At 39.9% G+C, this 16,284-nt stretch overlaps 1 protein-coding gene across 2 annotated transcripts in view; it reads left to right on the top strand.

Moving 5' to 3' along the window:
• The first annotated feature begins 14,418 nt into the window (after nt 1-14,418).
• MTCL1 (microtubule crosslinking factor 1) overlaps nt 14,419-16,284 on the top strand; it is a 101,484-nt gene continuing 99,618 nt past the window's right edge. For both annotated transcript variants that reach the window (XM_034429477.3, XM_034429478.3), the window contains exon 1: nt 14,419-15,983. In XM_034429477.3, the coding sequence (XP_034285368.2) occupies nt 15,015-15,983 (969 nt within the window). In that variant the 5' untranslated portion in view covers nt 14,419-15,014. The remainder of the gene's footprint in view (nt 15,984-16,284) is intronic.

Raw genomic sequence — 16,284 nt, 5'->3', positions numbered from 1 at the left:
ATAAGGAATACAGAATAAGTAAAAATGACCCTTCTGAGGCTCACACTCACTTCTTAAAACAGTTGAAAGCACAATATAAGACCCTCCTAAAAGAAAAGAAAAGTGCAGTTTTGAAGGAGTAGGGACAGTGGTGAAATTCAAATTTGTTTACTACTGGTTCTGTGGGTGCGGCTTGGTGGGAGTGGCTTGGTGGGCATGGCAGGGGAAGGATACTGCAAAATCTCCATTCCTACCCCACTCTGGGGCCAGCCAGAGGTGGTATTTGCCAGTTCTCCGAACCACTCAAAATTTCCGCTACCGGTTCTCCAGAACCTGCTGAATTTCACCCCTGAGTAGAGGTTTCATAATTCAGGCCTCCTCCATTGCCAATGGACATGAAGAGGTATTGATGTGATTTTTCTAGAGACTTTGTTCCTCTATTTCATTTGACTTGCAAATTGGTCATTTTTACCTTAGCAATTTATATATTGCATGCTGCAGAGACCAATTCTTGCTTATCTATTATATAGGTTGTATTTAATATTGGTACAATCTTCTTCAGAATTCATTAAAATTTTATAATACATTATGATGCTGATGCTGAGGCAACTATCTGCATTCTGAGACAATATGTGAAGGTATTTAACCAGGGGTGAAATCTACTTACCTTCCTTACCCGTTTGAAAGTGTATGCACCCCGCCCATGCGCAAGCAAAGCAAGCATGCACTGAGGGTAAAAAATAACACCCAGGTGGGCAGAACCTTGTGCCACCATCGCTACCGGTTCTGTGAACCACCTGCCACAATCGCTACCGGATCGCCTGATCTGGTCCAAAACGGATTTTTAACACAACATTCTTTTTACTGGTTAATATTTTTGTTTGTTTTGTTTTGTTCTTAGGAAAGAAGTCAGCATTCTTTGACAAGTAGAAAAAAAGAGAACCTTTGTGAAATTGTTTATGCTGAATAGAAAAAAAAATTCAAAATAAAGTGCAAATTGTGATTTGCCATTGTCTTACAGATAGTTAGAGGCATACATTCGTGGTGTTTACCTACAGCACTAAGACATATAGGGTTTTTGTTGTTGTAATATTGTTTTACAGCATTTTTGAACTAGCATGGCACATTTTATTTGTGCCGTAATAATATGTGTAAACCCAGGAGTTAATTAAAAAAAGAACACCATAGCTTGGCACAGCACTGGACTGGACTGATACTTCTTCCATGCTCTTATTGCTGTAACACAAATAATTTTGAAACAGTAGTTTGAAACAGTACTTTCAAAGTTCCTATGGTTAAAGTGAAAAAAAAAAATCTTTGAAAGTTTTCCTTCTGACAGATGTAATGCAGTTACTACATCAGGCTCCACTAATAGTGTGGCTTTATTGCAGGGCAAGGAATTGCATAGAAAAACAGGCATGGTAAAGGCAATCCCCAGGCTTATAAACTCTAAAAACCTCTTGCTAGCAAAGAAAGATAATACCTTGTAGAATGGGATATTGATTTTTCTTATGGCAGCTTTCCAAGATTAAATTTGTTAATAAATCTGATTTCTATTACATGTGAGCAATCATAAATAAAATTTGATTCACTCCAATTTGTTATGCAATGTAGCTCTTGTTAATGGAGTCAGTGAAAGGTAAACAATTATACTCTTGAAAATCTGCATTTGAATGGATTGGGTGTCCAGAAGTATCTTTTGCTATAAGGAAAGCAAGATAGGGCTATTTAATTTTGTGAACAGTTTTTCTTATATCACAGTACAGGTCTGAGTTTTTATAAGATTGTGAGTTATCAACAGAATTTGTTGATAACAAATGATTGCTATGTCAATGTTATATTAATTGATATGTTAATTTCTTTAGCTTTGACATCTGAATAATTTTCTGAATTTACATTAATTAATTCTCAGGTAAGATACAATACTAAAATGACTTTGTATCAAAGTTTCATTATCAAATACAATAATAAGCATTTTCCTAAGTATATTTATTGCTAAAATGACCAGATTTTAACATTGGTAAAGAGGGACACCTTTTGGGCGTGGCTTATTTTGTGGGCGTGGCTAGCTGGTCATGTGACTGGGTGGGTGTGGCTAACTCATCATGTGACCGGGTGGCCGTGGCTATGTGTATAGGGACTACTCAGAGGGCTGAAAAAAGTCATTTCTGACAGGTCCTTGCACTTTTTACGACTGTCCTCACATTTATGACCATCCTCACATTTATGCCCGTGCAGCATTCTTAACAACCATGTCACTCATTTCACAACTGCTTCTCTTCACCATGGTGATAAGATAGGGCAAAAAACGTAAAATGTGAGGACAGTCGTAAGTTTGAGGACTGGTCAAAAGTGCGAGGACCAGTCAAAAATAACTTTTTCAGCCCTCTGAGTAGTCCATATGTACAAAAGGACTAACCAGAGGGCTGAAAAAAGTCATTTCTGACAGGTCCTTGTGCTTTTGACTGGTCCTCACACTTATGACCATCCTCACATTTATGCCCGTGCAGCATTCTTAACGACCATGTCACTCATTTCACAACTGCTTCTCTTCACCATGGTGATAAGATAGGGCAAAAAACGTAAAATGTGAGGACAGTCGTAAGTTTGAGGACTGGTCAAAAGTGTGAGGACCAGTCAAAAATAACTTTTTCAGCCCTCTGAGTAGTCCATATGCATAAAAGGATACAGCAATAGAGAGGATGAAGGAATGAAGGGAAATTAGAGTAGGAGTGAAAGTAAGAGAGGGAGGAAGAGAGGAGGAGAAGGAGAAAGGAAGAGGAAGTAGGGAGGAGAAGAGGGTGGGGGGGGGAAGAGAAAGTAAGAAGGAAAGAAAAGAGAGAGGTGGTAGGTTTGAGGAGAAAGATTGCTGTACAATAAAAAAGATGAAAGGGAAGAAAGCCAACCCCAAACAAATATAAAGATATTAAGATAAAGAATGAATTGTTAAACTTTAAAGAATAAAAGAGAACAAATATGAATAAATAGCAATAATTAGAAACATACATGCAAACATACAATGTATTTTCTTTGAACAGAATATTTGGCTGGTTCACAAATTTAAACAGTGTTTAGTCATTTCAATTAAATTTACAATTTCTATATTTCCTTTTTGCCATATTTATTCCTCATCTATTTTTTTTTAAATTACCCTTCATCCTCATCTCTAATCTTAATCAAATTCAATTTTTCCCTTCTATTTTATATTATACCCCTTCCCATTGTCATCTATTTTTATATCCATCCTCACATTGGTTAATTATGTAATTATGTAATATAGTTGTTTAATACAAATTCAACATTTTAATATAAATCAATTAGTTATATAACTATCTTTTTTGTATATCAATATGAACATGAATATTCCAATTATTTCCATGCAATCCAATTTCTTACAAATCAATTAATTATATTTACCAATAATAATAAACCAAATAATTTCCCCCATATATTCCTCCAAACCACAACTTAACCATTTCTGCTTTCAACACAATATACAATTAATAGTATCTCAATTATTACAATTCCCTAGTTAAATAGAGCTTTTTTTCTTTTGTGTTTTAAAATCTTGAACTCTCCTCCTAAATTTCCCATTGTTTGCAGTTTTGCACCTACCTTTTTTGGTGAGGAAAAAGAAAAAGAAATCTCTCTCTGCCTCATTTTGTCACGTTGCAGCAAAGGCCCTGCTTTCGCTTTCGTTTCTTCAGCATAGCTAGGGGGAAAAAAATCTGCTCCAGGAACTCTTTACACTGATCACCTGTAGGGCGGCCCTTTGAAGCCCGGCAAGAGTTTAAACAGTTTTTTTCCCTCTAGCCATCAGCTGGGACTCAGGAGGCAGCCGGGACTCAGGAGGCAGAATGAAAAATCGGGACTTTTTTAAAACACCACGGGACGCGGGACAAATTGCTAAAAATCAGGACTGTCCCGCCAAAAGCGGGATGTCTGGTCACCTTATTTATTGCAGAAAATTAGAATCTCTTATAATAATACCATATATCCAATCCACATTCCTTTAAACTGAGAGAGGGAGGGAAGGAAGGAGAAAAAGAGAGAAATACAGATTACAATATGTGGTTGCCTTATTCATTCATCTGTTCATTCCTTTGTTCATTCCTTTGTTCATTCGATCATTCATTCTATGATTGCCAATCTTAAAAAACCACTGATTTTTATTGGAAAATGATTGTGCAGCAGTGGCCCTGCTAATTCTGAATTTCTTAGCAAGTTTTCATATCATTATTCATAGTATCTTTCTGGGCCATCTGGCAAGACTAAGTCTTGGGAACACTGTTTTGCATGGTATTGGCCTGTCCCAGAAGTCTGTATCTAGAAGGTGATACTGTGAGACCAATGGTTGATATCTAGGCCTATAACCTAAGATGATACGCAGGTTTCCATTCTGAAGCCCATTGTCAGCCCTCAAATGTTAGCAAGATCAAGAAACAGGCACAGAAAGGATTCCTGCAATGTATTTTATTGTTGTAAAATAGAATGACAGAATCTTGAAAATATATCAAAATTTCTCTCTAGTTTACTTTAAACAAAACAAATCAAGGCAGGGTTATTTTGAGTTTCTTTCTCATGCTTTTCTCTTTCTCAAGATTAAGCAGCCTCTTCTGAATCTCCCTTTTTAACTGTTCACTCCTTTCTTACTCATCCCCATGGTCTACTTGCCTTCACATTTGTGCTTTTCAACTATAAGAAACTGATAGGGAAAATTGCTTGTAACAACCCAACTCCAAAAGAAAATAAATTTATTCCACCGATCCTGATTATTGCTTTCATTGATGAATATAGATGATTAATGATAGCAATTACATTATGCCCAAATTTCCAGTAAAAACAGTCCAGATTTCTTTTTTGATAACCAGCTTAACTGACCACAGAAATTCAACTGATATGGGATACCTCGACTTAAGCAAAACTTTCCATGAGATTCTACTTAGTAAGATTGCAAAATGTGGGCTGGACCTCACTACCATCAGATGGACAGAGAGCTAGTTGAACAATTATACCTAGGAAGTATATGCCAATGGCCTTGGGTCTAGCTGGAAGGAAGCATTGAGTGGTATACTGTGGGCACCATTTTCCCACTGTACTGCTCAGCATGTATAAATGATTTGCAGAAAATAGGGGTTAGAAAATGTGATTATCAAAAATAGAGGAATAGAAAACATTCTAAGCAGCATTAACTTCAGAAGAATCTTGACAAGCTGGAACAATGAGGAGAATCAGCAACATTAATTTCAACAGGAACAATTGTGAAGCCTATATTTGGCTAGGACAATCAAAGGCATGAGACAACCATTCTGAGAGACATACATTCAGCAAGGATCTGGGTGTCAGTGCATCATAAATGAACATGAGGCTCAAGTGTCGGGCAGCTGCAAAAAAGCACATACAATCCTAGATTGTATTAACAGAAATACAAACAGTCATTTGGAAACACAAGCTATGTGTCACTTCCAGAAGAGAAGATTGAAGGAAGCTATAATGACTGTCTTCAATTATTTGAAGGGTTGTCATGTAGAACATGGGGTAGAATTATTTAGCATTCTTCCAGAACTAAATATAATAAACAATGGGCTTAAATTGTAAAGGAACAAATTTTGGTTGATCAACAGATAAAGTTTTGTAACTTTAGTTTTGAGATCTGTTTAACAATGGAAGATACTGTGTCAGGAGAGGTGACAGAGTTTCTTCCCCTGGATGCCCATCTATCAAGTGAGGCTGCAGTAGATTCCTATATTGAACTAGATCTCTCCAAAGAACCTTTTATCTCATATTCTATTATCAAATAAATCAATAGAATTATCTGTTTCTTTTTTTTTTAATAGAAGTCACAAATGTCTGTTGTTTCAGCACTGAGCAGCTATTTCCATATTCCGCCTAATGGTTTTTTTAGGACTGGAAACAAGAGAGGGTTCTGCCATTAAACTCAATCACTCCGTTCTAAAAAAAAAATCAAACAACTTTAAGCTGTTAACACTAGTGCTAATTTTATGAGGTCCAGACTGTCAGCAAAGTTTGTATTCAAGGATAAGTGGATAGAACTCAGATCTATTACACTCGCTTCACTTAGCACCAAGTGCTGAAAAGGAAACACTTTGCACATGTGCACATGCTCATCAGGGCCGTGACCAGGAAGAGGAGCTGCACAGGGGCCATATGCATGCTGGATAAAGTACTTCAGCCAGGAAGTCTTCCGGTTACTGCCATGCATGCGCACGTGCCAATCAGCTGGCGGCCTGCATGCTCACGGCGCGCATGCTCATGCACATTTGTGTCCAGAGAGATGCTTCCAGGCCCAGAGGAGGAGTCTGCAGTTCTGCATTGGGGGGGCTTTTGAGATGGGAGGGGCCAGAATGAGGGCCAGCACCAATGAGAATTCTCCCTGCTTGAGTATCATCGGTCTCTGGGCACAGTCCTTTGGGACTTCACCTGAAGGAGGAGAGACAGTTCTGCGGAGAGAGAAAAACATAGAAAGTGGGAGGGGGGATCTTGGCCTGAATAAACAACTTGGGTTTCCTCTCTGTGTGGAACACTCTCCTCCAGTGGGTGAAGTCAAGGGAGCCTCTGCCTGGAGACTGATGATGCTGCAGAAGGGAGAATTCCCATTGGTCTTCCTTCTTTCTGGACACTCCCAATTCTGAAGTTAGAGGAAGCCCCATTCCCAGCTCACAGACCAGCTCTTCCAGTTTCCGGCACAACTGTACACATAAAGGCCAGCTGATCGTTGTGTGCACATGCGTGCCAGAAACCCGGAAGAGTAATGGCGACGCCACATGTGCCAGATGACATGGCTCCGCATGCCACTTTGGGCACGTGGGCCATAGGTTCGCCATCACGGACATAGACCAACAAGAACAGCGACAATTGAGCTCAGAGACATTCTACTATGTATCGAGGGTTACTGTTTTCCCTTTGCACTTTATATATATGTATCACCTGGAAATATGATGCCAAAGTATTAAAGTATTTCGCTTTTGATCTGATCCAAGGCATTATTCCAACTGAATCAGGTGCTTGACCCATGGTCTTCTATTATAAAAAATGATTTAAAAAACCAGCAGAAGATGTTCAGATAGGAGTGTATTCATCAAAGAAGCAAGATGAACTATTTTTTCTCTGCAGAACATAAGCTGCCTTCTTCAGTACAAACACAACAAACCTTGACTTTATTGATGAATAAATATGTAAAACTCAACTGCTTCTAAAAAAAGTAGCTTATGACCTTAAGGTTGACATCAATATAGATTGGAACAGCAAAGGAATGGATTTGTTTTCATCTGGGGAAAGGGAAGGCCTTTTTAAGTTTTGCAAGACTTGAGGACAGAGAAGGTGCATTAAGCCTTGCATAGTCTAATGCATGACTTCAGTCTTGATGTTGAAGAAAAGTGTAAAACGTCACACTGCCAAAAATAGCAACTTGGCTGCTAAAGCTTGTTGTGGCTCTGGAAACTGCAAAATGGGTTTGGGACTGACCATCCCGGTTCTATTGATTCCACAGCTCTACTGACCCCTACTTAACAGAGGGCAACTGTCAGCAGAGACAAGACATGGGCAACTGATTGGCTGCATCTTCCCAAGCTCTTTCCAATCTAGTGCACATTTACTTCACAAATGAATGCTAGCTGTGGAATACTTAATCTGAACTAGTGAATGGGCAAGCTATTTTAGCTCTTAAGCTAGAAAGACCATGTCAGAAGATCTTCCAGGAGTGTTACTCCTGGTTCAAAGATTCAGTGAAGATTGTAATATCAACTATTATTTTTTTCTAGATGTACTGATATAAAGCCAAAGGCAAGAAGTTGCTGTTTGTTGGTAAACACAATTTTCTGAAAATATAGATAGTATACTTCCTAAGGCAAATTTCAGTTGTTGTTGTTTTTAAAAAACCTATCTATTTACACTTAATACAGTGAGTCCTTGATTTAAAACACTTCATTTAGTGACTGTTTGAAGTTACAATGGCATTGCATCATCCCCATGATCATGTGATCAAAATTCAAACACTTGGCAAATGACTCTATTTATGACGGCTGCAGTGTCCCAGGGTCATGTGATCATCTTTTGCAACCTTCTGACAAAGTCAATGGAGAAGCCAGATTTGCTTAACAGCCATGTTACTAACTTAATGACTGCAGTGATTCACTTAACAACTGTGGCATGAAAGGTAGTAAAGTAGAGCAAAATTTTCTTAACAACTGTCCCGCTAACAAAAATTTTGGACTCACTTGTGGTCGTAAGTTGAGGACTACCTGTAGTTAATTTCTGATGGAAAAATACTTCAAAACTGATCAGAAAGTTAATATTCAACTGTCTTGTGGAAATAACATGAGGAAGCATGAAATTAAGCACCTAATTTTCTAAAAACAAACTATATCACAGTTACCATATAAAAACCTCTCAGCTCCAACCTCTCAGATCCTAGGAATGTGCAAATGTACAGTACACACTTCAGCTCACAGCCTATTCACTCTGCATATCTTGGCACCTTCTTATAAATCCTCAGCTGCCAGAAAGTTCTCAAGCTCTACAATATTCAAAAATAAGAATCTGTTTCACCTTTAATATATATATTTGAAGCACCTTCCAATGCTAAACACTTAAACAAAATACAATACACACACACACAAATGAAATGCTATTTTTTCACCCCTGTTTACAGTATATATAATGGCTTAATATGATGTCCATGGTAATATAACATACTGAAGTATAGATCCCAATTTAGCTATTCTTCTTATACAAATCCAATTGAGACAATAAAATGTATGGTTTCTTTCATTTTATGATATTCCTACTGTATTTATAGTGATCCTAGGTTACACTGAATTGCAGTGGTTCACAAGGTGGCTAAAGCTGATGTCACAACAGATATATAGGAAACAATAGCATCCCTTTACAAATATTATTCTACACAAATGACATTTTTATTTTCTGGTGGTGCTGTGATTAAAGTGCAGTATTGCAGGCAAACTCTGTCCACAGCCTGGAGTTCAATCAGGCTCAAGGTTGATTCAACCTTCCATCCTTCCGAGATCGGTAAAATGACTCAGATTATTGGGGGCAATATGCAAATTATGCTTATATTGTAAACTGCCCAGAGAGCGCTGCAAAGAGCTATGGGGCGGTATATAAGACTAAATGCTATTGCCATTGCTGTTTCTTATAAAAGTATCCTTGATCTGTAAATGTTCAGAGATCTAGTTTCAGATCTGATGAGGGAAGTTTAAAATATTTGATAAATGGACTAGCAGAACTAGGCATTCTTATCAAAATCTGAAAGATTTCCACCTGTGTACAACTATCACAAGAGCTTTTCATCACGTACTGTATGACAATTATCATGCGGAATCAAGGGCAAGGATAATTTGTAGCCTATGGGAAATTACTTCCTCTTCATGAGAAGAGACTGTGGATCCAAATAGGTGTGGAATTTGATAAATCCATAGACCCATTTAGATTTTCTGAATGCAGGAACCCCATATATTCCTTAGGAATTCCCATTGCATGTTCTCAAATTCTAAATGTACACAATGACCCAGAGGAATTTGGGACATATGATGAAAGAAAAAGGATTAGACAGTATAACTTGTTTAGTCCAAGTCTTGGTGTGGATTATAAATTTAAAATTACTTTTTAGGGAATTTCTTCATGACTCTTATTCAGATGTTTGATTAAAACTGCTCAATCTAAAGATTTAAATTCAAGTGGTTTATCTTAGAAAAACAGATACTGGTGAAGTTCCTTTTTAATTCTCTTATACAGCCCCCCCCTCAACTGAGTTATCAAATATCTGGCATTGTGTTATGGGCGAACATGAATATTATGCTACATGAAAATAATTATTGTTAACATTGGTAAATTGTTAACATGCTGTTTTATTGATCTAAAGCTATTTTGTTGACCACAACATGTTGATTTCTCAGTAGCAATCAGTTATGTGTTTTATTTCAGGTTTATTTTTCTTTGCAAAGCCAATCTGAAATGATACTGCTTGCAAGCAAACCACAAAGAATAAGATTTTAAATATATATATATATAAAAGTTTTCATGCACTATTTGATATAGAGCCAGTTTTGCCTAGTGGTTAGGGCACCAGGCTAGAAAGCAGGAGATCATGAGTTCAAATCCCAAAGTTTAGCTATGAAAGCCAGCTGAGTGACATTGGGCCAATCACTTTCTTTCAGCCCAACCCATCTCACAGGGATGTGTTGTGAGTAAAACAAAAGGTGTGCTGGCTATGTTCACTGCCTTGAGTTATTTGTAAAAATAATAAAGGCAGGATAAAATTTCAGAAATTCATTAAACCGTTAAATTTTGGAATAAAAGTTGTCAAGGATATCTGTGTCCAAGCAAAATATCTGCTCAGATTTAATTGGTTCATTAAATTAATTCATTTATTTAAATCAAGGCAACTAAGAGAATTATCAATTGGCATAAATACCTAGTAAACATTATAGGATTATTTTCTTCAAATTGCACATAGTAGGAATTAATTACTTGATTCTGCTAGGTCATGCAAGTTACATTCTATTTTTCCTGATTATTGATTATTTACAACACAATCATTCCTAGATGCCATAGTAAATAAAAAAAGTTCAATCAATCAATTCCAATTTTGCGAGTTTGTTTTTTTTTGCGAGAAGTTGGAATTGATTGATTGAACTTTTTTTTTTTAGTTCCAGAAACTTGTTTCCCTGCACACGATGGCGAGAAACATGACAGAGAAATGAAATGGAGCTGGAAATCAGGTAGGCAAAGAAATGCTTGGGGGAAGCGAAGGCATCTGGGCAATGGTGGATGGGGCAAGCTCTGCAGCATAGCGCTGTGCTGCAATGGAGAAACTGGAAATGAAGCAGCTGGTGCGAGAAAAGGAGGAAGCCACTTTCCCTCTTTCTTCTCCCTGCTCCTCTCCAGGTTAGAAAAGAAATGCTTGAGGGAAGCGAGGGCATCTCGCCAGGTGCTGAAACGGGCCCATCTCTCTCCAGCAGTTGCCCAGGCCCACCAGAGGGAAGGCCAGCATCTACCAGCACTTAAATGTGGTGGCATTCCAGATTTCTGAATTTTGGCTAAGAAAAGTGGGGATCATTCTATACATGGGGGCGTCTTATAGACAGAAAAATACTGTACTTCATGGCATTCTTGCCAATGCTAAAGACGGACTTGAAAATGATCTTCCCTCAGCTCTTTGGCCATCTTTAGTCCATCATTCCTCTTGAACTGGAGTTGCTTTTATGATGAAAGATAAGTATTCTTAATACAAGGAACTTTCCCAGAAAACAAGCTGCGTGCTCAGAGTGTCTGCAGTACTCCTGGAGTGATTCATAAATTATCAAGGATAAATAGAGCCAAATTATGAACACAGAGAGCATTTTTACACTAAAAGAAACAAATTTTGCAAATATACTTAGTTATTCATAAATATTTAAAATTAAGCTTGTTTTGCTTTTCCCGGAGAAAAACAAGTGCACTTTATTTCTGCAAGCATTTTTTTAAAAAGGGAATAAAATTCTATGGTAAGTACCACATCTGAGGTTTGAGTTCTTTTAAAATAAGAGGTTAGATCTTTTTAATTATAATAATAATAATTATTTATATTAGTTTGTTGCCCAGTCAGATTTTTAGACTGAATTTGGCAATTTTATGTACCTATGAAATCCTTGCCAAGGACATAGGATAGAAAGAAGTTTGATGTTTGATAGTGTTAACAGTATCATCATAGGATGTAAACTGTTCCAAGTAAAGCTGCCATTTGCAATTGACTGATGGTGATTTTGTCAATGGTGCTCCAATTGTTTTGGGATTACATCAGAGGTGAAATCCAGCAGGTTCTGACAGATTCTGTAGCAGAAATTTTGAGCAGTTCAGAGAACCGGTAGCGGAAATTTTGAGTAGTTCAGAGAACCGGCAAATACCACCTCTGGCTGGCTCCAGAATGGGGTGGGAATGGAGATTTTGCAATATCCTTCCCCCAGGAGTGGGGAGGGAATGGGAATTTTGTAGTATCCTTCCCCTGCCAAGCCCATCAAGCCACACCCACAGAGCCGGTAGTAAAAAAAATTGGATTTCACCACTGGATTACATCCAAGGCGCTTATTACTGTTGATAGTACTGTATGCTTTCTTTTGTCACACTTGTTCTATTTATTTCGTTACCTTCTCCAGTTCCTCTCTTCTTTTCTGCTGTCTCCAGGTACTGCCACATCCTCTATCCAGACTTTTGTTGTCTTTCTTATTGACAATTGTCTGAATGTTATGTGGTAAGTGCTTGTCTGTTTGAATTCTAAAATCCCAGAGTACTTTAGCTTCTTCATTTTCAATTACTTTGACGAATTTATGGCCCCACCAGTTCTTGCTTGCAGGCAAATGGTATTTCTTGCAGATCTTCCAATGCACAATTGTTGCTACTTTGTTATACTGTTGTTTGTAGTCAGTCTGTGTGATTTTCTGACAGCAGCTAACTAGATGGTCCACTCTTTCTTCAGTTTCTTTGCAATTATAATCATTATTAGGATGTCTCAGCTAAATTCATCCTTGATGAGGTGTAATTTCTCTTGCCTTGAAAGAGGCAAGTGTATCCCTGTTCTCAGGAAATCATCACTGGCTCAGTGGTTCGACAATGTTCACCTTTTGTGGTAAGGTTGTTCAGAAATAGTCAATTTAGAGCTTTAGAGATTCCTGAAGGTAGCAGATTATCTGCCTTCTTTTGGACTGGCTAGGGTGTTTTAGGAGTATGAGGAATTTTGTTGTAGTGGTTCTTTTCCTTTCTCCTTGGTTTGTTACAGAATGTTGATGGGTGGGGAAAAGATTGAATTTAAAGCACCTGGTTGGTGGGCCTCTGTGGTTGGTTACATCTACATGAAACAATGAGTTAATCTGCCAATTGGGGGAGGAGTGTCAGGTATTATCAATATACTATACCTGGCTGCCTACACGACTGGTATTACTCCATCATTTCACACTTGCCATATAAAATCCAGCAGAGGTGCATTTGAATTGAATTGAATTGAATTGAATACTATAATTATTACTTCAAAATACTAAGAGGCCACCAATTGAGTTAATAGCTTTAGTTAAATCATAATGTTCTTTTCAGGTTAGGCTATTTATAGTGCTTTCGATCAGATAAATATTCTTAATATTTGTCTTTGCTTTTATTATTATTGCTAGCAATTTTAGAAGCCCTTTTATTGAGACAGAAAGAATGCCTATTTGAACAGAAATAAATATTATAATCTATTGGCCTTTAATGTTCCTAAAAATCTAACACTAGAAACAAGCTGCTTCACCTATCTAATGATCACCCACGCCTGCTGGTCAAAAGTTATATCACTTACATACTAAGAAAATCATTTTATAATGTATTTATTTTTAGAAATCATAAAATACAATAATTTTATTCTTTTCAAGCAGCCAAGACAGCACACAAGGCAAGATAAGTACAATTTAAATGTCTTTGTTTCTTTTCCATCGGAGAGTGTAACTTTATTGTCTCATATAACATAATGCCAGAAATATCTACCTTTCATTTTATTTCATTTCCATTATTTTATTAGACTCTTTCTTTCATTTATTAAAAAAAAGGTGAAAGTTATCACCAACTCTATTCTACCATCTTCTATAAAAGTTTAATGTGGAATTTTCTTGTTTTTTCTCATTTTCTCTGATTTAAAAAAAAAAACAATCTTAATAAATAGCTATGTAAAAAATAGCAGAGTGGTTGTTCAGATTTTGAATTATAAAATACTTCAAATAATTTTTATAAAATGTGTTCAGTTCTTATTTTTATCCTCCACATACTGTGTAGTTACATTGATTTACTTGATTAATGCCCAATGCAACTGTACTACTAAAGACAATATACAGTACTTCATTCTCAACATTGAAGAAAATGTTCTTTAGATCTTATATAGAAATAACATCAGAAATAGGAAAATGGATAATTCCAAATGATTTCTAAAAGTTACAAGTCTAACAGAAAACAGCAATCAGCATGGATGTAAAAAAAAACAAACAATTTCTAGCAACCCACTTCAGAAAAATAAAACATTAGGGCAAGTCTGAGTGTAAGAACACCAGTGTGGACTGCTGTTCTTACAACCTAAGAACCTTGTGCTGCCCTATCTGGGCAGCACAAGGGTGAATGTTTGGTAATTGTTACCTGATTGCCCTCCATCCAAACATAAAACTTGTTATTGTGTCAGCATGGGTTCCAGTAGGTACACAGAGGTACCTGGATGCTGCTGATCCCGTTAAGGGCTTGTTTTTGCCAAGCAGCAATCGTCAAGAAAAGGATTTGATTCTTTTAATTAACGCCCCTCCCCATTTCTAATAGACTTAATTGGCCCAGGAGCCCCAATAAAAAAGCACGCAAAGATCCCTGGGGGGGGGGGGAAAGTGGCTTGCGCGGAGAGCAGTTTGGCTGGATGTCAGAAGGGGAGGATCATGCGCACAGAAGGGGCAGCGTCAATACGGGAGACAGCGGCGTTTGCAGTTTTTTCTATTTCAGGAGCGAAAGCGAGGAGGAAGAAGCCTGGAAAGATCGGAAGATACGAGAGAAGGAGGAGGGCTCCAGGGGGATGAATGAGCGATGGTCTGTGAGCTAGCGAAGCGGAGGAGATATCCGGAAAACAGTTGCCTTCATGGGAGGAGACGGAAAGGGAGTCGATGTTGCAGGCTGCAACGTTTTGTAGCTCCAGAGCACCCAGAGGACTGGGAGAGAGGGAGAGGGAGAGAAAAGAAGTCAGCTTTGCTACCGACTGTGGTTTTGTGTTCCTCGACACGGCGCGGGGAGGGGGAGAAGTGTTGTTGAATCACAATAGCGCCAAGGAAAAAGTGCGAGCTTTCTGGTGAGAAAGAAGTAGGAGTGATGAGAGAGCAACCGGGAAAACCTGAGGAAGCCGCGGTTGCTGCTGGGCTTCACCAGGAGGACCGTCGTCTCCGCTCCGCTCATTCCTGCTCTTGGAAAAGATTGGAGGAGCCTCAAGTGTCCGCCACTCCCTGGCTGTTCCTCCACCAGCCGGGACTATGGAGACTTTAAGCGACACCGGCCTCATCGAGCCTCTCAAGTCGCTGCCGCCCTCGCCGCAGAGTCCCCACCATTCTTTCGCCGAGAAGAAACGGCTCCATCGAGCTCCCTCCCCTGCCAGACCTTTCCTCAAGGATCTCCACGCCCGGGCATCTTCGGCCAAGCCTCCGCCGGCGCCTCCCAAGTCGCCCAGCCTGTCGGGCAAGCCGCAGCCCCAGCTGGGGGGAGCCCGTCCGCAATCGCCGGGGCTCTTGCCACCCCAGTGCCGCCTCTCCCGCCGCAGCTGCGCCCAAGGCGCAAAAGCAGGATCGGCGCCTTTGGGGGCCGGCGCGCCTGGCAAAGTCGGTACCGCCAAATCTGTCCTCTCCAGCAAGAAAGCCGCCCGGGCCCAGGACCAGGCGGGCGGAAAGGCCATCGCGAGGCAGGTCGCGGGTGAAGGCAGCCACCCGTCTGGCAAGAACAAGAAGGGAAGGCGGTGCGTTTCCTTGGCTCAGCCAGGTGCCTTGTCCCCAGCCTCGGCCGCCAGGATCAGCCACACGGACAGCAGCTCGGACCTCTCCGACTGCCCCTCCGAGCCGCTCTCCGATGAACAGAGATTGACTCAGGCCGCCAACAGCGATGCCGAGTCCGGCACCGGCTCCAGCGATCGGGAGCGCGAGCCGCCGCCGTCTCCTCCCCCTCTTCCCTCAGGGCCGGGCGGCGGCCCCCAACACTCCTTGCCGTCTTCGGAGCCATCGAGCAAAGGGCCGGCCACGGCACCGGCCCCCTCGGGCCTCCAAGGCGAGGAGGTGATCTGGGGGAGAGATCCGGACAAAGCGGCCGCCAAAAGTGCGCAGCCTGCTGGGAGTCTGCGCCTGGGCGGCAAAATCCCAATGGTGGTGCCCTACTATGAAAGGCAGCTAGTGGCAGACCAAGAAGAGCTGCTGAGAGAGATAGAAGAGCTGCGCTCAGAAAACGATTACCTCAAGGTAAATGGCTGGAGGCAGGAGGGAGGGGGAAGACTGGGCCTGAAAGGGGGGACCGAGGGAACGGTGGGGACCAGTTGCTGAGAAAAGGCCACCTTTTAAAAAAAAAAATGAAGGAACTCCCTAAGCCAATTGTTCAAGTCACACAATTGTATTTGGGCACCAGAAGTTCCAGTGTTTCACCCTTGCTCATAGGACATTGCCCTTTGTTGCTTTGAAGTCAACAGTCCTGTGTCTATGGAGATTCTCAGTCATCCAGATCATGGTTGTCCCAAAGGTGCTTTGTCAAGAGACAACTGGACTT

This window comes from Pantherophis guttatus, chromosome 3, assembly GCF_059756535.1.
Source record: "Pantherophis guttatus breed Tessera chromosome 3, ASM5975653v1, whole genome shotgun sequence".
Classification (NCBI taxonomy): domain Eukaryota; kingdom Metazoa; phylum Chordata; class Lepidosauria; order Squamata; family Colubridae; genus Pantherophis; species Pantherophis guttatus.
This window is presented reverse-complemented; position numbering and strand designations above follow the sequence as displayed.